Source organism: Oxyura jamaicensis, chromosome 1 (assembly GCF_011077185.1).
Source record: "Oxyura jamaicensis isolate SHBP4307 breed ruddy duck chromosome 1, BPBGC_Ojam_1.0, whole genome shotgun sequence".
In the NCBI taxonomy this organism is placed as follows: Eukaryota; Metazoa; Chordata; class Aves; order Anseriformes; family Anatidae; genus Oxyura; species Oxyura jamaicensis.
In genome coordinates, this window is record NC_048893.1 from 86,308,734 (window position 1) to 86,334,467 (window position 25,734).

The following is a 25,734-nucleotide window of genomic DNA, read 5'->3' on the forward strand; positions in this document are numbered from 1 at the left end:
GGTGGCTGTGTTCTCACTCCACCTTTTAAAAGTTTTCACACCGTGAGCGTTCAAAGAGGCAGTTTAACACTTTAGCATTCATAATTGTTTGGGTAGGAGGCAAAGAAACCGAAGAGGGAATGGAAACCAGGAAATTCGTTTCCACAGTGAAGTCTCCAGCACTTGGAAGCATTTCAAGTTGTGCCCAAAACAGTTAACAAATTAATAGCAGCTTTTTGTGCAGAGACACCTCTAAACAGGGAATATCAAAGTTGGCTTTTTTCTACCCTCCTTTAGTGCGTGGGAGAGCACAGAGCAAACTGCTGATGGATAGAGCTACATGAGAACTCCCCCACATCTTTCCTAATCTAATAATTTCTTCTGTCACATTTTAAGATTTAATAAAGAGCTTAAAATCAGAACATTCATAGGTTTTAAGTAGAAACTGCTGTATGAATTCACTGTCCTTCACTTGCTGAGTTGTAATTTCAGCCCAGGGGTTTAACAGCCCTTGACTTCAGGACCAGAGATTAGGTGGTCACAGATCACTGGAGATTACGTGACCCAGTGAGTGAAGCTCTCACCAACATCTAGATGGGTAGAGGGGAGCAAAAGCCTAGATAAACTTGCCTGAAGAAACCCCGCAATGAGGTAAGGAAATAGTTATGTTTTGAGCCTTCTCAAGAAAGGGGATCTCTTTTGAATTACCCCAATCTTTGCTTTGTCACGATTCAAAAATCCAACCACCAATCTCATCAATAGAAGGCACTTGACAGGCTTGAGAAAATTGATATGACCATTTAATTCTAGCCCGAAGAAAAATCCATTAGAAACACGAGCCCTGCCTTTGTACCAAATTCAAGCCTAGGACAGAACTGAGGCCAAGTAGGCATGAAACTTTAGTTAGCAAACAAAAAAAAAAAAAGGCTATCCTGGCATAAGGGAGAAAACTTGAGCTGTTGAAAAACAAGAGTATCACCAGGAAAAATCGGCAGACTTACCTGCTCAAGCATTTCAATTGAATCTCTTAGTACTCCCTTCACATGTTTAACCTGTTCCTTATCATATTGAGGGATCTCCTCTTTTGATACCATTTCTGGGGATATGCTGAAAGAGATCGAGATTGCATCAGAAACATGAAGTGCCTATCCGCCAAAAAGCGATTACTCTTCCACCACTGCTAAGGACATCCTTTTCCAAAAGCCACATAAAAAGGCGTCTGCAGTTTGATTCTGCTTCCTGTTGACTTAAAGGTACTGCCTCAGACCTTTGTAGTGACAGTCACCAAGAACAAATGTGCTCACATTGTGTCAACAATCCGAATTCTCACAGCTAAGATCATAGAATCATAGAATATCTGAGTTGGAAGGGACCCGCGAGGATCATTGAATCCAAATCCTGGGTCTCCAAAGGACCAGGATGGTAAGATCTTTCTTACAAAGAAAGTGACTCTAAATCAGTTCTGAGATCTTCACCATGGGAGGTCACCACACCGCCTCCGTTCTCAAGATCAGGTTATCATTGGTAACTTGTTTGCCTATCCCACATCGGTGACAGGGAAGCAACACATGAGACTCTTACAGGCATCTGAACACAAAAGGCACTTAACAAGTTTGAGGGGGAGAAGGAATTTTGCAAGAGATGCAAGCTAAAAAGCTAAATGAATCTTTAACTTGATGTTTGAGATCATGCTGGTTCACGCAGGATGAAGTGAATACTTCAGTTCTGTGATCAGCACTACAATATTCACAGCAGATGAGTCACAGCAGGGTGATAAATGCAAGCTAAGGTTAACACTTCCCCAAAAAACAGCTTGTCAAAGGAGAAATTTATTACTGCAAAATTCCGTCAGACATGTCACCAGATAGACCCCAGAAGAGCAACAAACCCCAACAGCTTTTGAAAACACACCACCAGGTTTCATTGTTTGAAATCCATTTCTTTAAGTCAGATTCTGTCATAAGCTGAGGAAGAAAAAAAGCAAAGATTGTGTATTCAACTTACTTCAAAGAGCTTTCTTCCTGAAGCTGGACATGATAGAGAGACTGAGCTGCATGCTCTATCTTTGACAGTTTGAGAAACAGCGTTATGTTCAGCAAAACCAACAGCAGCAAACTGCAGAGAGAACAGAGAACAAAATTAAGTCAGACAGGCTTTGCCATTACTGTTAGAACACTACAGAAGTGAGACTTTGGTTACAAACATCTGGGAAAGATGAATCCTTCGGGGGCAAAAGTGCATGGGACAGTGCTATACTGAAAAGAAAAAATTACCCAAATAATTCTTAGCAGTTAGCTTTAAGCTGTGCAATAGCAACCTACACAAAGCAACTGCAGTGCCTCCTCTGGAGCTTGCAAAACGGGAATGGGTTAAGTTCTGAAAATTTTTGTAGGATCAGATATAGGCAAACCTAAATCAGACTAGTTTGTCAAAGCAGCATTTTCATTCTCTCTGTCACTGATTAAGTCAATCCATTTTCCCTTCCACCCAAGTGTTTCTATATTTACATTCAAATTATGTTAGGATCTATCATGCTACATGCAACGTTAATGTGCAAGCGAGGTAGGTACAGGCAGATACAGATAAGCACCAAGATGAGATTGAGTTAAACCATGTTTTAACGCAAGTCAGTACTTACAAGACACTCATTATTACAATGATGGTGGTGGTCCTATTTACAGGATCTCTTTTCCTTCCTAGAGGGCATGGAAGAGAAGGAGGTTAAAAAGTTCTGAAGAACACCCCTAACAGATACACTGCACACACAGATGCCCAGCACTGCACACACACAACTGCTCAACAGCTTCTGATGGAAGTAACAGATCACAGGTGCACAAGTTTCTCTCCAGAATTCACTTAACATACCCAGTCATTTCTGGGGTCATCTCAGCCAAGTCAGCTAGACAGCCAGGCTTTTCCCTCAGGAGGATTCCCCCCATTCCAGGGTGCTGCAGAGAACACAGCTCTAGGATGTGTCACATTAAGCCCAGGTAGCCTGAGGATGCTGCAGCCCATGCATTACCACCACTCATTCAGCACACACACTGCCAGTCCCATGTTAGTAGAGAGTCTGCAACATTGCTCTCTTCTGCTTTTCTCCTGACCAAATGAGACTTCCTGTCAACAAATGCCAAATCAAGTTCCCCTTTAAATTGTCCCATCTGAAACGTTTTTGTGCTGACCTGATGACCGTTTCAAAAGGGTGAAGAGCATCTGCTAGTTGTCAGGCAATGACCTACAACTAGTGAGGACAGAAAGTGTGCTGCTCAGCTTGGAGAAGACATGCACTTGCCTACTACTGTGGCAGGCTGATCTTTAAACTTAATTACCTGATCCCCTGAACAGCTCCTTAAGTTCACAGTTCCTGTGCTGAACACAGGGCATACATCAAAGCTGTACTGTGCACCAAGACAGACACTCGCCTGAAAGGCTGGGGCATGAGTGGCTAAATTGAGCTTTCAGGAAGTAATCTCAGATGGGGAAGAGTCCACTACACATGGTGTTGATCCAAATGCTCTCCTGGTGCTATAGTGTTGTCTCCCCCCTTCAAGGAAGGGCATCTACTTTTGCTTCAGTGCTTACAATTCAACTTGTGTCATGAAATCACCATTCTCTGTTAAACACAAGTACGTCAGATATTCCTCCTCTCTAAGTGTAGCTAACAGAGCATGCCAGAGTCCAAGTCTGTCATACTCAGTGGCAGTAGGACTACAAGAAATTCTTCGGTAACACAGAAGTTACAAAAACAGACAGAAAATGGACTCTAACATTACCAACAAAATCAAGTATGAGGTGATAGGGCCAAGCAGTGAGTGACAGTTAAATCATCTCACGACTCAGATGTGCAGTTTGAAGAAATAAAGCAAAGCATATTTTCAGCAACCTGGCAAAAATCAGATGACATTTGTTTCTGATCCCGGCTCATTTTCAATCCTACATGGGTACTGTGCAGCATTTCAGGATTTTATTTTTTAAAAATGGAAAGGAGGATTAGGTTTGATTTCATCATGCATTCCCCGTAATAGCGGCTATGCATGTTCCTAATTTATTTTATGCAAGGCTGAACACACTAAAGCATTTGCTATCACACCAACCAGATAAAAACCAAGACCATTATACAGACAAGCGTTACTCTGGCACTAATGTAAGAGTTAAACTGCCTTGAACACACCTTATGGAAAATAATGAATATTATGGAAAACAACATATATAAAAATGTGGATATAAGAACTGCTACCTATTATGCTGCCCTGGGACTCCAGCCCCATGTCACCAGAGGAGTGCTGGGAGGAGCGTTTGGGAAGCGATTCTGCCAGACTCCGGTGTAAAGTGCGTCGTCTCCGTCTCAGGGCAACTAATTTTCCAGTATCTTCTATGGATTGGTTAATTGCATATTCCTCCATTAGCAGATCTGATTCTGCAGTAGAAAAATAAGGTTCCTGAACTTTAAAAAAAGCCAAAAAGCCTAGTGCTGAAGATTTAAATTGCCAGTGAAATATGGAGGGTGGTAGTAAGGAAAGTACATCTAGTAAATGAACTTAAGTCAGGTAATTGACATAAACTATGTTTTAACCTATACTGTTCATCTTCTTTGCTATATGGCATGTTATGCACGTGTCAGATCTGATGTAAACTCAGGCTACGCAGGATTGTTCATTGTGTTAGACTGTAGTTAGGAGGAACACTTCCAGACACTGTCAGACCGAAGCTAGGAATTGTGTTAGACTGAGCCAGCACACAGCTGCCCGGGCTGGTAACAGCCATAGCCAGGGAGCCTGCCAAGTGCCACTGCTCCTCTTCTCATACCTATGATCAAGAAAATACTCGTGTTAGAGACAGGCGTATGCAGAAAAGCAGGAAGCAATTGCTGACAAGGCATGCAAGAGCTTTTGGAAGGCACAGTGCTGCCAGGCGTCTTTTACACCCCCAGAACTGACAGATGTATTGATAACAAGAGATCCCTTTGGTGGATAATACCTTATTTTCAAAACATTTTTTAAGGAAAGAAGTTTGACACAGATGAAAACATGCATAGGGAAGGTAGCCTCCTCACTCCACCAAAGAGAAGAAAATGCCTCACCAAGTTGTTTGAAGTTCTCCTGTATTCCTCCCCAGGTGTTCTTCTCGATTACAGACTTCACCAGGCCCCAAGGCTGCTTTTTGTACTTCACTTCTGCAGAAACCCTAACAAACAGAACACAGCAGTGAAGAAAAAGATGCGCTCTGCTAGGCAGCACAGTGATAGCAGAAACCTCTTATCAGAGGCAAGCCCCTAGCTTATGTCCATAACCTGAAATACCAACTGGAACTGCCTTGGCTTTCCACCTGAGCAGCACTTACGCTGAAGCGAGGCGAGAGATAGACACAGACAAAGACAACAAACTAAAAGCCTCAGGAGATCCAAATGTCCAGATCATTGGAAACGTTTTGAAGTCATTTTGAAGTGTTTTCTTTTCAGACTCAGAGCAGCAGGGTATTTCTCTCCTGCAAACTCTTCTGACTTTAACAAACATTTAAAATAACCTTACAAATACAAGTTCTGCTTTTCACTCCGTATGCATACACATGGGCACAAGAGCAGGTTAAATTCATTACCATGTATCCAGTAGTCAGATCCTACCCTTAGGAGACAAATTAAACTCACTCTGTAAGCACGACAGAGGGGAAGAGGGACATTCCTGCCTTGTGTCTCCCAGGTTAAGGTAGGCAATAATGCTTCCAGAATGTGAAGGTACTGGAACAGAACCCTGCAGAGGGCTTGTTCCGACAACCAAATGAATCTTAAAAGCTCTTCATAAAGATGAAGGACGAAAGGATAGCTCATGATCTTTACTTAAATGCATAACGCTGACCTTACTGGAATACCTGCCCAGCTTTTTCAAGTAACGATTCCAAGAAACGTATGCCCACCGAGTCCCTACTCTAACAAAAAATGTATCTTTCAATTACTTTCTGAGCTCTTTTAAACAGTGTAATATAAAGCCAGTTCTAGCATCAGCATGCACTTTGTTCTATACATTCATCCTCTTTACGCTATATTCAAACCCTGGCTTCAGCACTTATCTTAGGGTTGTCATGCACCTCAAAAAAAAACAAATAGAGCCCTCAAATAGGGAGAATGACTCACTCCAAGTCATCCAGAACAGTTGTTCAAGGACCCTTTTCCCTCCCAGAGGAGGAGGGAGTCTTCAGCACTTTTATAGCCAAAGATAAACCAGAAGGAAATCCAGGCTTGGTTACCTTACCTGTATTCTGATAAGGTTTGAGATAAAAGGAATTACTAAGGACAATATTAGAAAAGCCACAAAGAGTTACGTAGTCACACAAATGCAGCCAACAAGGAACTTGATCACTTCAGATGTTTTCAAATGGGAGAGGAAAGTGCTTTAAGACACCCCCCACCTACCTAAAGCCTAATAATGACATCTAACAATGATTTGCTCAAGTAACGTCACTGCAATGATGGGTATGCTTCCTTCATCTTCCTATGAAGCTATCATCATCTGCAGGCCCTTCAGCAAGGATACCTCAGAAACTATCACAAAACATCTGTCATAGTTCCAATTCATCTCACTCGCGCAACTGCTCTCAAAAACCCAGTGCTGATCAGAACCCAGTCCACAGCCTTGGAGACGAGCTCTGCATCTTGTAACATCAGCGTAAGACTTCATTTCTCACCAAATTAATCATATCCCAGTACAGCATACATATGACAGGAGATAGAACAAGCTTATTTTTCAGAAGAGATCCCCAGCTTCAAGAGAAACCGAGCATTCTTTACACTGCAGGCAGATCTTTTGATAAGCAGATTTCAGCAGCCTGCAACACAGATGCCTCCGAGTCCTCAGCTCCCACTGCGCTTCGCTCAGGCTCACCGTAATCGACATTTGTGGCTGGACGTACGGCTGATGCAGTAGCGGTTCACAGTGTAAAAGTAATCGTGGTAGGGGACATCGTGGGTCAGTACTTCAGCATCCACCTGATAAGACTGACCTTTCTGGCTCTGCTTATGCAGGATCTATGATAAGAGAAAACAGAAAGGAGTAAGTATATTCATGGTGGTTGATTTCTTTTCCCCCCCTTCAGCCCCAATTCTCTAGGTTACGGCAACCAATTCCAATCCAAGTGAAGTGGAGTAGGGAGAAAGCCTGAACAACCATGAGAGAAGTCAGTTAAGAATGTCAAGTATAGTCAGGGTGGACAAGAGATGACACACCCAGCTAAAGCCAGCACAGTACACTACCCCCTTCTCCACTGACATACCAAGTACTGAATACAAGACTGGCCACTGACTCATGACCACAGTTCTTTGAGAAAGAGCTGAGACCTTTCCCAAACCAGAACCACAGAAGGGTTAAAGTTGGAAGAGACTTCTGGAGGTCATCTGGTCCAACCACCCTGCTCAAGCAGGGCCACCTAGAACAGGCTGCCCTAGACCATATCCAGGCAGCTTTTGAAGATTTCCAATGCTCCACAACCAGGCAAACTTTTCCAGTGCCCTGTCACCCTCACAATAGAAAGTGTTTCCTGATGTTCAGAAGAAACCTCTTGTGCCTGCCGCTTCTTGCCCTACCACCACTGAGAAGAGTCTGGCTCCATCCATCCTCTTTCCACCCTCCCTTCAGGTATTTATATATACACAGATAGGATCCCCACCCCAAGCCTCTCTTCTCCAGGCTGGAGAGTCACAGCCCTTTTGGCCTTTCCTCATAGGAAAGATGCTCCTGCCCTTCATCTTTGTGGCCCTTCACTGGACTCTCTCCAAAAATGCCATCCCTTTCTTGTACTGGGGAACCCAGAACCAGACACTGAAAGCAGTTTACTCCATCTTTTCTGACCACCCCCCAGTTCATACACGAGGTCAATGCTACTCCCCACAGAGTCTGTGGGAGAACCTCACAGCCACGTGTAAAGGCCAATGAAGTCAACAAAGCTTTCTGCATTTGCTCATTAATGGTGAAAGGGGCAGAAAGACACCCTTCAAGATGCTATATTTAAACTGCAGATCCACGTTCAGCTCACTGAACTCTAATCCTCGGTCAGATCTCTGACAAGACTGTAGAGCTCACCCCTTCCTTGCTTTAAAGGGCACCGAACACAGACACATGCAGACAGTACCTGCTTTTCAGTTGCTGTTGTGAACTTCCCACAGAGAGGATTGTTAATCGTTACAGTGTACGTCAAAGTCCTCAGCTGATTGCCACTGGAATCTCTATTCCAAGGGGTCGATACAGCATCTAGATGACAAATTATACAAAATCTCACATGCAGATCACCTGAAAGGCATCATCTCTGCCCTTTCACATCTTAAACCTCTATTTTAGAAGAGCACTGGGGAGAGATACAGAACTGTTTCCAAGTGGTTGTGTGCTTTTTGCATGAAGAGGGAAAATTTTATTTCACACAATGAGCAAAGGTGAGGCAGTAAGTAGCTGAACCTAAGTTTACTGAAAGAAACTTGAGGATGCAGAGAAGAGTAAGCAAATAAACAAAAATATACCATTTCCTATCTGCTTAAAGTTGAAAGGATTCATCTAGCATTATCAAATTGCTTTTGCCACTTTGCCTTCCAAGCTAACACTGAATAAATATTACCCTTTTCAGCTTAGTTTTCTTACCTTATGATCTCAATGAATAAAGTTTACTCATCCAGAAAATTAAAGCCTGAGAGCATCATTTAGGAGGATGCAGCAATTTCATCTATGCACCAACTGTACAGACTTCACTATTTCTGGGACACAATGGGATTGGAAATACCTCACAATGCAACAATTTAGGCATTAAAGTGCAGTTTTGTTGTGCATTGAAATGAGTTTTTTACTCAGAAATAAGACTGATCTACAGAGACAGGCTAGCTTTTAATATTGTCTTTTATAGCAGAATTGAGAGCTTCAAATTTCTTTTAAAGCAAGGAGAAACATAAAATTCAAACTCAGCCCTATTTTATCATTTCTCAGAGGTTGAAGTTTTCAGGGTAAGTTGCAACACAGACAGAAGGGGGAAGAGTACATTACCTACTATACTCCTGGAATTGAGAAACCTCTGCATGAAGTGAGAATTGGTGAAGAGGATTTCAAACATCTTGTCTGCAGTGATGTGGAAAACTCTGTTTATAAAAAGTCTCCCATAGAGATCATTCTCAGAGACAGTCTCCTTCACTGCTAAGGAAAGGCAGAGAGATTGGGTTAAAAAAAACAGACTACTATAAAGGTGTTTTTTGTAGTACTAAGCTTTATTATATTATATCCTTCCCAAGCTTGGATCAGCAATTGTTTCTTATTCTCAGAAACCCAGAAGTGACAGCAGCACATTTTTCTGTAATAAGGTGGTCTTTGGGAGCAAAGCCCAGAGCTGGTTTTCTAGCCCAGCTCTCACTATTTCCCTGTATAAGTCAATAAATCGACATCAAAAGATCCCATTGCTTGAATTTTGCCTTCAGAATTCTACTGATCCTACAGGACACACTGGAGAAGACAGAGTCAGCACAATCCTCATTTAATGTTTAATGTGTGCCTATTATACGAAGGACAAGTGCATAGCAAGCAGGACAGTGAAAGCACACTAGTTTTCTTTTTCACTTATTGCTACTATCAGAATTCTGCTTCTAGCACCTGTACTGCTGGTACTGTCCGCACCGAGAGACCAGGCACAGACCTTTCCTCAAGCTATTCCTTCCTCCATACCTACTGCAAGGGGAATGCAAGGAGTACCCTGCTCCATTTTGCAGTCCCATGAAGTGCACCAGGATGCTTTATCATCCTCCCTATGTCAAACCACCACCAAGCACCCCAAAGGTATTCTGTTGTCACAGCACTGAGCTTTATTTCTGTTGCTTGTTGGTTGCTGGCATGAGTCAGCTTTGTGGCTGTTAACAGCCACTCTCTCAATAGATAAGGGACAGAATCATAATCCTAGAGGGACGGCAGTTTCCTGTGCCAACCCCAACTCTGTCTGCTCATGCTTTAGAAACAAGCCCATCCTAGGCTATTACTAAAAAACAAAAGTACAAAAGTCCTAAAAACCCAATCCCACACACCAAAACCAGGCAGAACATCTGAAAACAAAGCTTGTGGAAGCAAAACGCAAGTCAGGACGCCTAACGTTTCAACTGATATAAATAAGTTCTCAGAGCTATCAAAGGTCATTGCCAGCAAACAAAGCAAAGGTAGCTTGAATATCATGCTACAGTTCACAAACTGCCTGCAGGCGAAGGTTACAGCACTTAAAACATGATTTCATAGCAGTCAGTATCAATAAATGCAAGTGTAGCAACTAACCATAACAGAAGCCCTCAGTGAAATCCAGTTCTGACACTGAGCAGCCTTCTGCTCCAGCATCGCTTCCAGTCTGTTAGAAGTCCCCATCATGCACACACGTCTCCAAAGAAGTTCTTTGACCTAAGCAGGCTTCAATACACGACCCCCAAAGTGAAGCATGAGTGACCACTTTATGCTTGCATATGAGATGGCCTTCCTGTGCTGCTTTCTGCTGATACAACTGCGAGGAGGGACAGAAAGCCAGCACATATTTTGAGAGGTGTATTTAACCAACCAATATGCAGTCATTATTTGCTAGAATACATACTCAGCTGTGTTGAAACATTCTGCAGGAAGCTAGAAATTTAGTTTGGGTTTTCAGCTTATGTTCACTGCATTTCCTCTCGGAGCTGAGCCTAGTTCCAACAAAACTCAGTGAACTGTAAGTGACCTCAACCAACAGGGCTTCAACGCTGCAGACCTCATCTCAAAACACACTCCCCACTTCCCCTCTTTTGCTGAGAGGGAGGGGAAGCTTCAGGTGTTCTGATGCTGACATCCCCTTTGACTGCTGGGTATCAGCCAGCTTGTATGGAGCCAGGCAGCCGCTAATAAAAAGCTCATTCATTATTACTTTAAGGTCTGGACCTTGCTACTGGAATATTTTACTCTTCAAGCATGAAGTCTCTCCTCCTTGTACCTTGCTCAAGTTCAACAGCAAGAGCATCCATGGGTCTATAGTGTTTTAATTTATAGACAGTTTCCTCTTAGTGTAGGCAAATCAGCTATCTCGACATAGCTCTATAATGAGTAGTCAGTGAGCTGCCAAGTGCATGAAAGCATCTATTGAGAAGTGTTTTTACTTACAGTCTCTCAGCTCTTGAAAAATTGGTGTTATCGCAAAAGACTATTTTCAGAAAACCCAAGCTGGAACTAGGCTGATATAATCAGGCTAATCAGCTACTTTAGATACTACTATTTAAACAGCTATTTTATCTGAAATGTTTCCAGGCTTTCAGATAGAGGCCTGGAAAACACATGTATGAAAGCCCCTGAATTCCACACCTGCAGAAGCCGGTCACTGCATATACCAAGAGCTTGACAAGCTTTAAGTCACCTCCATCTGGGCTTCTCAGGGTTTATCTGCAGGAATCCCACATGAAGCAGTGAGCACCAACAACAGCATTGCAAGAATAAGTGCACAGATTACACACTTGCAATTTGAATAGAATAGAAAGCTCGAGCTGTTTGCCTTTGTTATAAATAAATACGCATATTTGTCTACTTTTTTGGTTTAACTCATACAGGTATGCTTACTGCTTACCTAGCTTTTAATTCTCGTAATTCTAGAACAACATGGAGTTTTTTTTTTTTTAAACCTAGAACTGGTTTAGAAATACTGTTTATGAAAAAAAATAATGTTTTTATTCCCATGCAGGTATCAGTCTAACTCCTTAACTCTTAATGCTGTTCTAACCCCTTAGCAGTATGTAATTATCAGCTGTTAATTCACTCAGCCTGAAAACATCCATAGATGATTTGGAGTAACTGTCTGATAAGAGAACGTAAAAAGTCATTCTGATTTTAGGTTAGGATCCCTAGGGACCCAAAACCCCCAGGCAAACATTACCCTGAGCGTCCTGGTTCTGCAAGAAGACAGCAAGTCTGCTCCCTCCCCCTCTGCTGCCTTGCACTTCGTAAGGTCATTTTCATCACTGTATGGCAAGCCGTGAAATACTGTTTGCATATAATACCATTAGGCACCAGTGACTGCAGAGGTTTGAAACCATTTGCAATGCAAGACAAAAAAATTGGAGGGGGTGCAGAGGAGTCAAAGAGATACTGTTCTTCCAATTCCTGTTAACAACCAGCAGCTCGTGAAGCTAAACACATACCACAAGCAAAAAAAAAAAAGTTAAACCAGTAAGAACAGAGGCAGTCAAACAGGTTTCTAAGATGACTGATTCTTCCACTCCACAGAGTGGAGAGAGGATGAGGAGACAGATGTACGTACACAACTCATGGCGCTGTTTGGGATTTCTATGGCACTGGGGATGGAGGGGGAAAGAACTGCACACTGAGAATAATGCACAGGTCAGAGACTTAAAACAGATGCACCTGAAAGCAAGTCGTTAAAACTAATTCCTAGAGTGAACACGTTCCAGCCACCACCTAAAGACTGCATCAGCAATAGCAACCATTATCAAAGAATTCTCCCATACTTAAAAAAGCTAAGTACCAAATTAGCTTGGGGGAAGTACTGAAAAGTACTGTGACAGTGCTAGCTTTTTCCTGATCACAAGAAAAGCTTAAGCCTTATGCCTGTAGATAATTCACAACAGATATTCCTTCAAATCCCAAGGCAACAGATTATTGGCAGCCATATATTTAACAGAGTATGTGCTTTAAATATTGTGATTATAATGTCAGCAAGGTAACAGGGCTACTCTTCTGTACATGCACCGTATATCCAGAATTTCACCTCTTGAAAAAAAAAAAAAAAAAACTGGCTGAACTCATTTCAACCCTTCCACATCCTATATCCCTATCTGCAAGAAAAGCCACACCACCACTGCACCCACCTCACAGCATTAGAGCACAAGCAGTTATGCTCTCCTGCAGACCACGTATTTAGGGTGGTTATTAATGTACACAGAAACACCACAGTAAGTCAAATTATGCATGAAGACCAGGAATTACAAGCTCCCCATATACAGTAAAGCTTTCTAACTGTGTTTTCCAATATCCTACTTCTCCTTTCTTTGAGGCATTTTATGCTGCCGAGCATTATAGTCGCATATAGAAACCCTACATCCAACACAGTCAGCCCTTTGAGGAAACTCAGAATCTGATGCTTCTATATTGGGAACACATTCTGTGCTTGAGCTAAAATTTGTTTTCTGAAATTTATCATTGAGACCACAGATATTAACTTCTGTCTCAGCCAGGAGTTTGTCACGGCCCAGGATTTATAATCCAGTTTATGAAACCAAACTAACACACCAAGATACAGGTCACTGAGCCAGTGGTGCGTGGTGAGACACCCCCCCCCAGTTTGCAATGTGAAAACCGTGAAGGACAAGGAGTTTCCAAGGCTCTGACATTCCAGCTTTTGGTGTCAGGTGGACCTGAAGTTGGAGAACAAGTCCTGAGCTTGCCCCCTCACCTTATTTGTCAGGACACCTCCATGGGCAGCCTAAGCAGGAGCCAGAGGACAAGAGATTAATTGCATGGGTAACCCTTTGCTGTGCGGGAAAGCTAGTTTCGTCTAAATGAAGGAGCTCACCTTAAGAGTGTGGGGCAACTGCAATAGAAAACATATGAAAAATTCTAGGCATGAGGAGAGTAATCTGTGAGGAAAGATTAATGTTGTGGGACTAGAAAATCCTGCTCCGAATAAAAGAGACTCATCTTGGGGGAGGGAGGAGAAATAAGAAGAGCAGCATGAATTCAGTTTGCTTTTAAAGGGACATCTCCAGTTTAATATGCTTTGCTGAATATCAGCAGCACAGGGATGACAGCTGGTATTTGCCTTTATCATTTAGGCAAACAGGCCTATTTTCAACCCATTTCATTGGATACCTTCACCATTTAAAAATCCAAGAGTATCCAAAATATCTAAAACATCAGAAGACCGAAACTTTCTGCTGCTTTAGAGATACACCTGGGATTGAGTTAATGTGTAAAGCTTGCTCAGTGCATAGGGGCATACCCAGCAACTTGTTCAAATACGTAGACTCAAAAATGATGTGGCTTGACATCCATCAAGCTGAATCCCAACACCAGCAAACAGCAGCTGTGCTGGGGAAGCAAAGAGAAAGGTAACTGAAATATAAAGTATATCCTCAGGCAAAGATCACACCTTGCAGATGGCCAGATCAATCCACAACTTTGAAAGCTTTCCGCACTCCAGTGATCCCAACTTAATAGCATCTGCACACACCTTCCATTGCCAATTCTGACTGAAAAGATGATACACAAGGTTTCTCAGCCAGATTAAGAACTGGCCTCAAATTGATCCGTTCTATTCCTGACAACAGGCGATGAAAGCAAGTTCTCTCTTTGCATGTGAAAGAAAAATAGCAGTGTGTTCAGAAGTAGCTGCCCTGTTGAGGTTTTCTGTCCTTCATTTGCATGCCACTACAGACTTTGAAACCAACTCAGGTTGTGTGCGCTTTGTTTTAAAGGTGTTCACAGAGTCCAAAATGAGGATATTCAACAGAACACCCACCACAGCTTCTGTGAAATGTTTGTAAAACCATGGGTTTTTGCACAGAAGAGCTCCCCATGAAAAGGGAAAAGCTCATATTAGAGGGGGAACTTGTCAAGGGCCCCTGTGGGACCACAGAACAAGCACCCAGTGAAATTTGCACATATGTTACTGTCATCCAGTCTGGGTGCAAGGCATGCTTTGGCCTTTCCGTCTCCCCAGGACATAGCAAAAGCACTCCTACCAAAGCCACTATGAAACACGCAGCCATACTTCTCTCTTCTGGGAGAAAAAGAGGAAAGGAAGCATGCAACTGCCAAGTTACAAGTGCTACATTGCTGTGGTAGCCAAGCTCCTGCTAGGCTGGTACTAGATAATGAGGTTTAAATTGAGAGGATGATGAGCTGAGAACCTTGAAGATGCTAGCTTTGTTGGTATGCAGAGTGCGGTCTACTCTAAGATGTATTTGAGGTTGCTCATCTTCAGACCAGATTCAGAATATGCAGAATACACTCCTGAACGCTGGGAAGTTGTCTTGTCTGGACTTTCAACAAGTTCCTCAGTTTACTCCGTCAGTAACACTGAAGCCCACAAGTATCAAGAAAGAAATGTAAGGGGGTGGGGAGAATTAGAAGAGCCTGAAGTGTTTTCTCTCAGTTCCCAACAAGTGAAAATAAACTGAAAAGCATTTAAAATATCTATGAGAACGTGGAAAGTCAACACCACAACGTCAAGATTTTTTTTTTAGTCTAAGATATTAGCAACACTTTGCCCACCAAAAGGTAAAAAGTAAAATATCAATTTGTTTTCATTCTAAACACCCAACATTTTTTTCCAGAAAAAAAGATACAAAGGTATTTTTCCTACAACTGTGTGAAACAAACAAGTAAACAAATTTCACGAAATCAGAAAGTTCTAACTTTCTCCACCAAGTGACAAGGATCATGAGAGTAGGGTTGTCTTACTGCTTCTAACTGTTGAAAGATTTACCTTCCTCACTGTCTGAGGCACTGCTCTTCTCTGGAAGATTTTCATTCTCATTCAGATCCAAGGACTTTTCTAAAGATCTGCTCCTGACTAGCTTGACAGATTTTCTTTCCGAAGATGGAAGAGGGCTCTTCTTTATTTGCGTCTCAGTCGGGGACTCTTCTACCTGAAAGAACCAATGGAAAAAAAAAAAATCTGTCAGTAAACACAGACCCTTTAAAAAAAAAAGTTACTTGCAAAGAAGATTTAGAAAGGAAGCCACAAATTCTACCTGCTCAGTTACCCCACGGTCAAGCATTAATTTCCTCCCTCGTTCCCATATACCAACCAGCCCCCTTTCTTTTTTATCTCAGACTTCACTTTGCCCTAGTAGCATGGGACAAGCTTATCTGCTCCATCTTACCAAGAGCTGCCTAAAAGCAGCACTTTGTTCCCTACCCAGTCCCTTTGCATCCACCTGCATAGCTTGGTCCCCTTCCCTGCATCCATGCTAGCTTTTATAAATTCATTAATTTAATATAGTTATTTACTTTTTATTGGTCAGGTTAGCATTTTTTGGTTGGTTTGGTTTTTTTTTAGGGGGCATTTTAGGAAGGGGTCCAACAATCCTGAGGGGAAGCACAATGACAGGGCCTCCCTTCTTCAACAAGATTAGGTCACCATAATTAGATATTTGAAGGGTGTGTTCTTACTTTGTAGGGCTTCAGTACCCTTTGATAAAGGGAATAGTTAAAAAATAGTGTCTAGAGCCATCCTACAGATAAAATATTACTTCTCAGAAACAAAGCAATGGACTATCATTTGCCATCTGTAATACAGAAGCAGAGCATCGCCCACAGCATCAGTCACTGAATCAACGCAGCTCTGAACCATTAGCTACATCAACTGGGGGCTAAGCCGACCAAAATGCATCACTGAACACTTCAACAAGTAAATGCTGGCAAAACCATATGCACAAGGTTTGTACATCTCAGAGTGCCACCCAAAAAGCCCGGCTATGAGCCGGTCTTCATTCTAAACCTGCCTTCAAAGCTCCTGTTGCCTCCAGTGGAACAGCTGGGATCAAGAATAGCACAGCCCCCACAGGCAGCAGCACGTGGACTGTAAGGAACGAGATCAGGTCTCCTCAGGTGAGGAGCTCCAATTCATCTGCAACACCATCACCCTTAAAGATTATTCAGCACTGACTAAATAAAACAAGAGCATCCGCTGCTTGAATAGTCATCGCGTACTTCCTGTACTACTTGGCTTTTTTCAAAATAAAGACCATTTACCATTTTGTGCCGCCGAGGGCTATTAGCAGAAGGTGGGTGGCTGGAGAATAGAGACAGGCATGAATTCAATTGCAGTAGCAGCAAGCAAAAATATTCCCTCAAGGTCAAAAAAAAAAATACTGCATCAGCAAAGCAGATCAATTAACAAATGCATGCCTACTGAAAGGAGCTACCGTGCCTGAAGTTATACTCAGGCACGCAACAGAAATGAGGACAGTAACATTTCAAGTGTCAAAACTTTCTACCAGTACAGAGAGAAAGGAGAAGGGAGCTAGGAGTGGTGAAATATTTACCTAGAAATTGACACAGATTTCTAGAGAAGTCCTTCATGACATCAAGGAAGAAATTTATGTTGATACTTTTGGAATATCTATGATCAAACAATTTTTTCCGTTTCTGTATTTTTTTTTTTAATATTTTTTACACTACAGATTACTGATTTTAAGATCTGTCAACTAGAATTAAATAAAGCATCTCTTCCTTATGCACATTTGTCTCCTGAGCCAGTCCAGTACTGCTAAGCTTTGTGCATTTTAGATTTTACCCTGTGAACAGAAGGCTCCAAGACAGTGAAACCTTACAAAGCTTTCCAAGGAAGAGAAGAAAGAAGAAGGTGGTTTCCATACAGAGGTGACCTGCGCTTGGAGAAGCAGACAAGCCACAAGTGGTGTTACACACCCACTTTCTTTAATCAACTATGAACAGCTAGCTATTGACAATCCTTTTTCCAAGACAGTCCAAGAAATGCGAGCCAACCCCTCCATTAGTTTTGATCTCTTTTTGACAGAGCGTTTGGACTTCCCTTGCCTGTCAGAGCACAAAGGGAGGAGTTAAGCCTCTTCCCCTCCAGCCTTTGGAAGGCAATTGTGTTGTGCGTCATCAGTGCAATCATTTTTGATAAAAGCTTTTTAAGCACTACCATCCCATCTCCTCCTATTGCCCCCATGCTTCTGCAACATACGCTGTAATCCAGAGCTGTGAGTGCCGACATTGCTGAGAAACGCCAAATGACACAGACAGCTCAACACAACCACTACATATTTTTAGCTACAGGAAAGTCATAAACTAAACAGATTTATTGAGACTGACATTTTACATCACAATTAGAGAACTTTTTAAAGGCTGGCAAGTCAAGGGAGAATCCTAGCACTTTTCCCTGCTTACAGACCCCATCCCTAGGCATTCCTGCTTACCAACATGGCCAATTAGATTTGGCACCTACAAGAGAGATCTCTGGGAGTGACACCCAGTAGGTAAACAAAGCACTTTTCCAAACAGAACGGTTATTTTCAGAGGGCTTGTTCTTGTGCAAACAAGACTCAAGCAAGTTCCAAATCAAGGCTACCTGGGTGGACTTTACTTATCCTAAAGAGCCCAAAGTCCAGCAGCATCCACCATCTTCCCAATGTCTCCTACAGCTCTCCAAAAATCTTCTTTTATACTCCTAGGATTTCCGTGAGGGATACCCATCACCCTAATAACTAAGCTTTTAACGTCTGACAAATACCAGTAGTAATGTAGCTGCCTATCAGTCTCTAGTCATTAACTTGGATTTCCACAAAACTATTTAAAGCCTACTTAACCTCCAGATCAGTTTTAGCAAGTCAGAATAACTACTATATGAAAGTAAGGATTGTTAAAGCATCTTTTTCCCCTTCCTCATTTTTTTCAGAGCAGAAACAGCAGTTAAACTCCCAATCTGAGCGAAGTGAAACACTTCGGTGCTCTGTTTGCTTTTCCCACATCTTTCCCTTGAGGTACCTATTAACCAAGATAATGTCTGTAACCGTTTAGGACTACAACTGCACATAGGAGCCCCAGGAACCGTGCTAAATGCTGTGCACACCTCAGACACCTCTACTAATGAGCTTGCCCTCCCAGACAGCCAGTCACATTCACAAATTCATTCAACACCATGAATGAAACACCCATGCCTGTACAGATTTATTAACACAAGAGATTAGGGGAAAACTCACCCTTCCAAGGGTGCTTCTGCCTTCCCTTTCTGAAGGATTTCTGGAAATTTAATTCAGGATTGTGGAGGGGAAAGGAAGGTTTCAATCATTCCCAGCAATAGACTACCTGATCTCCAAAACGTACAGGATGTACATGAGGATATTATTATCCTCGTGTACAAAATATCTTTATGAGGAGATCTATATCTGTATTTTTAAGTATGCAAACAAAAACTTTTTTTTTAGTAAAGCACTTATATAAAAACGCACAGGGTCTATAGGAAGGTGGATAAACAGTTTTATTTTTTACAGCTGGGAAGGTCAAGGCCGAAACCTCAGCATTCTAGCCAGATTATGCAGTGAATTAGTGACAGGATGCTGCTGAAGCTCACACCAACATCTTATACAAATGTTTGTTTCCCAAAGATACTCCTGAAATCTGACAATATTCATATCCAATTTCTGATGTGAAAACCTTTTAGACTACTGGAGTGAATTTTAGAAATTACAACCCCATGCATTCTTACGCTTACAGATATGCAAGTTAAGCATATATGCTTATCAGTTATAAATAGCAAGAAGGTCAACACTTACTCCTGACAGTGCATGTCTGCTGAGTGACTCTCCTTCTGTCTGAAGTGTGGGTTCCCGAACTAAACCAATTGTTTTAGGTAGTTTGTCATCCCTTTCTCCAGGTTCATCACAAACGCTGGATCTGTCCAAAGGAAAAAAGAAGATATCTTTGGAGCTGTAAAAGCTAAGAAAATCTGAGAGAGCTTTTCATGTGTGATTTTTGCTCTCAAGCCATGGCTGTTCAGCTAATATTAAAAACTACCAACTCATTCGTCCCACATCCAGCTCATTAATCTCTTAAGCCATGTTCCTCACCCAAACCACCTTGCAAAAAATCCAGCTTCTGCTTGTCACGTTAGCAAAACAGTTCTGGTGAGCTAGAGAGAAAGTAAGCACTGTTTTCCATTTTCCCACAGAAGTAGCTTATAACAAATTTGAAAAGAAAATGTCTGAAGAACGCCTGAGTTAAGATTTTTCCTGCATCCCTTATTCCCGAGTTGCAAAGTACCAATTTTTTTTTTTTTACAGGTGAAAAAGAAAGAGAAATATTTAATGGGAAATCTTTTGAAGCTTGCAGTGAATTTACTCCCCCCCCGCCAAACAAACAAACATGCTCAGATAATGCAGAATTGAAAAGGAGAGGCAAGTTACACTGTTCAGGTTTAGAGAGCCACACTTACTTACATACAGATACAAAACTAAAGCCCTGTTATTAGAATTACACTGACTGTTCATAAGTTAATTCACATTTGTTCTGAGAAATCAACAAAACAGATCAAAAACAATCTAGTTATCTTCTTCTGGCTTACTAATTCAAGCTGAACATCATACAAAAACAAGCTAAGATTTCAGATGTCAGAAGAACAATGCAAAGTAAGCATTTTAGTCTCCATGGAGGAAAGAAAAAGCATTAAAACATCAGATATAGCTCCATTCCATTCAGCCCTTCTGTATTGTTTAAGGGCATATAGGTCCTGACTAAGTATTATCAGGAAAAAAGTTGATATTTAAGCTATCCTGCCCTCCCCCCCAAGCAAATCCAAGGACAGCAAGGTCTTCCTATCTGCCTCCCCTAAGGGGCCTCGGCTGTGCTCCTATTATTTTAAACAATGAGCACAATTAAGTTTTTATGCAGTTCAGCTTATGCAGTTCAGGTCCCTTTCCAGTAAGGCTACAGGAGCAATTCGGAAAAACAATTTCAGAGAAAGAGGACATTGCTTTTCCATGAGTCTTTCAATAGGCTTTGGAGCCTCCTCTTACCGAGACTGCCCATTGTCCTCAGATGATGAGTGGAAGCTCTCCATCTCCTCGGTGTTCAGGCCCAGCTCAGAGCCATAGCTCTGGTGCACCAGCTGCCAGAATTCCTGCTTGGTCAGCCTCTGAAAGAAAGCAAGCTAGTCAAGAACTACAGTACAGGGCAGTAAGGCACGGTAGGTAAAACAGAAGTTTGAATTACGCCACAGCCTTTAACCTCACTTCTGACAAGGTCTGAAAGCATTTAGGTATCATGTTTCAAGATTGGATTTCAGCATTTTGGGGAACTGTATTCCCATCTACTCCATCTTCCCAACCCACCACTGTTCGACCAGTAACACTAGACATTAAAAAAAGCCTGGTATTTGAAGAAAAAACATACTTGTAGTTACTATTTGCTTCTTCGTTTGTCACCAATGTTTTCACTGGTACCTTCAAGGCAGCTCCCTCTTGAATTTCACAGGATACAGCGTGCAACCAGCAGACAGCCAGAAGCTCCCTTTGGTCCCAGACAAACTGCTTACTAGATACACACCTGTTTCCTCGGGATGCTCGGACCACTTTACCAGCAGTAAGAGGCTAACATCTCAGTCACTACAAGCAGCAGTGTCTAGGTGAGCCGGCAGTCCATTTTGTCAAAGTGAGACACTGCCACAACCCCTCTTTAACACATCCAGAGCAAAAACAACTATTTTACTTCAGCTGACTCACAGCTAGCTCTTTTCTTCCCCCATAAGCTGCCTGCCCTGCTCCACGACCTCCCGCAGCTACTGGCAGCTATTCGGGTCCTCTCTGATCGTCAGGAAAATTAGGGAAGTGACAACACTACGACAAACTCCAGTCGGCAAAGTAAGCAACAGGTTTCAAAGTCCACTTTTCCTGGCTAAAACGAAAGTAGAAAGAAAGGGATGGAAAGAAGGTAATGAGGTTTGGGGGTTTAGCAAGAAACGACAGGCATCACATCGGAAAACGCGCCGGAGCCGCGATCCATATTGATCGAGGGAATAGCAGCATGCCAGCGAGGCAGTAACACAAGTCCTGCTTACTATTTGCATGAGCCGATCGCGTCAAGCAGCCGTGCATTATTGAAAGCCCTTTCCGAGGATCCTCCCCGCCTCCCGGCTCCCTCCACCCGCGGCCCTTTCCACAGCACCGCGGCTCCTGCCAGCCCCAAGCCGGCCACCCAGGCTCACCTACACACACCGCCCCGCCGGCTCCTCCCGCCTGGCCCGGCCCCAGCCCCGGTCCCGGCCCCGGTCCCTCGCCCCGGCTCCTCCCCGCCGCTCCCGGGACACCGGGCCCGGCCCCACGGCCCCCGGGGGCAGCCCCGGGGAGCTCATGGCGGGCCCGCCTCGCCCCGTCAGGCCCCGGCCCCCTCACGCCCTGCTCCCCTCGGCCTCAAGCAGAGCGACAAAGCTGCGTGCTTGGGGAACCAATAAAGCTGTTTCCTGTGGGTTTCTGAAGGCAAAGTTACCGGCTGCTGGGTCTAGAAACAAGAGGGTTCTCGCACTCTGCTCGATTATTATATTGAGCACGGCTAGGTGTAGTAGGGTCACAGCCCGACACTGGAACACCTTACTCCGTTCTGTCAGATTAGTTGTGGTTTGAGAGGCTCTGAAACTTGAAAGACTGACCCTAAACCTGGAGTGCTTCGCCCACTCAAGGTGATGGTGGTCTACACCAGATTGTTCCTCAGTTCATTATAAAATGTAAGGCTACAAGAAGCAGCTGGGACACAGTTTTCTCCTCTCATCCTCGAGCATAAAATACCAATACTTTGTTTCACGCTAATCAAACTGGCAGCATGGATCAAGTAATACTACGAAATACCATTGGCAGAAGCAGAGCTGCTGATTTTTACCCACATGGACAGATCAAGACAAGACATTCCATGCAGGGTTATCCACAGACACCCCAAACATGCACTCTCCCACCAAGCAACTCTGACATGGAATTTTGTCTGACTGCTCAATCACAAATCAGTGGAGGCTAACAGTGAGATCCCCCTCTCACTGACTGAACACAAAGGTCAGAATCAACTCTGAGCCCCATTTCGCCTCTAAAACAACCCTTTTTGCACACAAAAGGTGCAAAGCGTCTCTTTCACAACTTTGCCCTAGAAGTTGGCATGGCTGGCAGACTTGCTGCCCCAGTAGATTTTTGCCACAAGAACCTCTCAGCTCAACCAAAATTCTGGTTCCTTCTCACACCTCTGGACTTACCTGCTACATCATCTCTGGGGATTGGTGCAAATCTCTACCCAGCAATGCGTAAGAACAATAAGAAAATAAATCCAACTCCAAGGAAAAGGACTCAAGGGAACTGAAGTCGATTAAGTTAAGATCTTGTTCCATTAGAAATAAGAACACTGTTTGTTTAGGATTTGAATGACCTGCCTAATTAGATTTTAATTTTTTCCTTCTCCCTCAAACTCAGGGATATTTGACACCCATGAACTTTAGGAAAATAAAGCAGTAGTATACATGCCATTGCTCTTACCATCATTAACAGCTGTTAGTAATGTTGCTTTACCAATCTGGAAAGCCTGTTGCAAAACAGCAATTCTGGCTGATTTTATAAACTGATACATTATTGAAAGCCTCAGTGGATGTGGAAGCAGCTATCTGCTTTATCAAGGTCGGTGTCATGTCTCTTCCAGACCTACATTAATGATTCCTTATTTTCCATGATGCTTCCTCTTCAAGCAGGAGCATTTAAAAAAGCAATGGCAAGGTAGAAACCTGAGGGACTCACTCTGAGTACACTTTGCAATAGGAATAGATAAAAACTGAATTTCCCCCCTTAAAAGAAAAACGTTCACAAGGGCATTCCAAAAAGAAATCCTAAAAAGGGACCATCTTAGAAGAAAGGTACCCACTGATTCCCAGCTGAAGAGCTTTGAGTGTCAAGTACTGTATGCTGAGCAAGATTTGAAGGAGAAGTGATAAGCTAGGTAATTCCAACTCAACTAAGGTGAGCCGGAATCCTTACAGTAACAGCGACACAAACTTGGAGGACAGCATCTTGGTGGCCTAATTAAGCTCAGGCATGGAATAGCATTTACTACTGTTTGCCATGCATTGCATAGGATAAGCAAGTAATTTCTAACAGAAAGGCAGACTTTACAGAAGGCTACTTGTTCAACTGTCTATGACACGTGATACTTTACAATGCAGAATGGCCACAAGATGGAGATCTGGGAAAGAGCACGCTGACCCTACTGAGAAGTTCTGCAGGGGATTAAAGCTTAGTGCCATCTCAGGTAAAGCATGTAGGTCACTCTTTGGAGTGAGACCTCGTAACACAAACTCAAAGCCCAGGAAAAGGCCAGAATCAGTGACTGAAAGTGACCTCTGTACAAAAGATGATTTGAAGCACATGCAGTTCTCCAATCCCCTGGATCCAAATCCTGCAACTCTGGGATTATCCACCATCAGGTGGCGCAAACCAACACTGTGATGCCTGCATTCAGAGTTTACTTCTGACAAGAGCTGAATAACTATTTCATAAGAGCTGCATGTCAATGCATGGTCTAGTAGACATACTCCAGAGAATAACTAAATTATCCACAGTCTTTAAAATATTTAACTGCTAGCAGAAGAAACATCAAAACCAGCTCCTTTTGGAATTAGTTCCAGAGAGATTCAGTATGTTGTCACAAACCTCACAAATTTTGATGGGATCCCTTTGGCCACTGGATCCCAGAAACACCAGGCTTCACACACTCACAGTTCTGTATACCATGACCGAGCTTCAGAGGTTATATGATACCTTTCAAACGTATGCTCTCCCTTGCCATGAGGGTGTGGGGGGTTGCATGTGGAAGCTGGGAGAAGAAGCAAAACTACTTGGATGCATCACCAGCTTTCTTTTAGCAACAGTTCAGTGAACAGCTGTCATTGTAGTGTAACCAATGGATCCAATTCTAGAAACATCAGTTCCTCCCCTCATCCCCTCTATAACTTGATGCAGTTCAGATAAGCAGTAAAGATTTGCTGTAAACAGATCTGTAAACAGATTAATTTTGCCTTAGTTGGCACTCCTTGATTTTTGGCTTTTTTTTTTTTTTTTTTTTTTATAAAAAGCATCTCTGGGCTGCCTTAAAATTCATCGAACCAAAAATGTCTGTGGCAACCACATCTAAGTATCACAACAGCTTTAAGCCTTTGGGAACCACCGCACTACAGAGCTGCACTATGGATATTTCAGTCTTCAGTTGCAAATGTGTTGGGATTTTTAAACAACAGGAGCCATAAACAGGAAGGAATTGGTTTACAAAAATTGCATTAGTTACACTGATGTTCTGCAAAAGAAAGTGTCAACATATTTTTAGAAAGAAGATTAGCTTAAGTGCCCACAAATTGCAATATACATCAGGCTAACTAGCAGAGTTGCCAAAATACACTTTTCTATCATTCAGCCTGCCTTTGTTGCATTTATTCAAGGTCAGGGGAATTGTAATGAGTTGGTTGGCAAAGGTTCTGCTAACTTATCTGAGAAGGTGACTTTTGGCTTTTTCCTTAAAAAAGAAAAAAGCTTTCCCTGAAAAAGCCTCTTGCCCTTTTGGTCACGAATTATCCACAGAAAATGTGAAACAAATGCATGCCAACTTCAGCTTAAGTTGGTAGTTAAGAGAATCATGCAACCTATCTTCAAAGACAAAATGCTCCATCAACAGCAAAGTTGTAGATGGCAGTAAAAAGAAGGGAAGGATACAAAGTTTATTTGTAATCTAAAGTACAAAGAGGTGAAAGAGAACACCAGGTTAGAATTCTGTGTCAGGAAGGAGAAGTTAACTTCTTAAGCCAAGTCTCTCATCCACTAAAGACACATCGACATATGTTAGAAAGGAGATTTTGTTACTTAACCCCAGGTACCAGCACTTACAAGCTTACCTTATCCAACAACACATTCTGCCATAAGCGGAAAATACTGAGGTAGCTTCTGTCTCTTGCACTGAATGACGTGAAGAAAAACTGCAGAAGGAAACAAAGGTACAAAAAACCTCACTTGTAGGTATTTTTAAGAAAGCCAGAATGTTTCCTTTTACCTTAAATATCCTAAGATTTTCACCAATGGCACGTTCCTTCTCATATTCCTCACATCCCACACTTTTAATCAGTCCTAATAAGCAAGTTAGTTCACCAACATCCACAGAGTATATAAAGACTCTTGCTCTTCTGTCCACCCAATTGCAATCATTTGTATCTTTTGCATAAAGAAAGAGCTGCCCCTCAAGTACATAC

The 25,734-nt window shown here is 42.6% G+C and overlaps 1 protein-coding gene across 4 annotated transcripts in view; it reads right to left on the bottom strand.

Moving 5' to 3' along the window:
* GRAMD1C (GRAM domain containing 1C) overlaps positions 1 to 25,734 on the bottom strand; it is a 49,665-nt gene that overhangs the window by 698 nt on the left and 23,233 nt on the right. For all 4 annotated transcript variants that reach the window (XM_035314871.1, XM_035314873.1, XM_035314870.1 and 1 more), the window contains 12 exons: positions 25,384 to 25,464; positions 20,495 to 20,613; positions 19,256 to 19,376; positions 15,436 to 15,598; positions 8,994 to 9,140; positions 8,098 to 8,216; positions 6,855 to 6,997; positions 5,060 to 5,163; positions 4,217 to 4,396; positions 2,618 to 2,675; positions 1,984 to 2,094; positions 981 to 1,086 (listed from right to left, as the gene is read on the bottom strand). In XM_035314871.1, the coding sequence (XP_035170762.1) occupies positions 981 to 1,086; positions 1,984 to 2,094; positions 2,618 to 2,675; positions 4,217 to 4,396; positions 5,060 to 5,163; positions 6,855 to 6,997; positions 8,098 to 8,216; positions 8,994 to 9,140; positions 15,436 to 15,598; positions 19,256 to 19,376; positions 20,495 to 20,613; positions 25,384 to 25,464 (1,452 nt within the window). The remainder of the gene's footprint in view (positions 1 to 980; positions 1,087 to 1,983; positions 2,095 to 2,617; positions 2,676 to 4,216; positions 4,397 to 5,059; positions 5,164 to 6,854; positions 6,998 to 8,097; positions 8,217 to 8,993; positions 9,141 to 15,435; positions 15,599 to 19,255; positions 19,377 to 20,494; positions 20,614 to 25,383; positions 25,465 to 25,734) is intronic.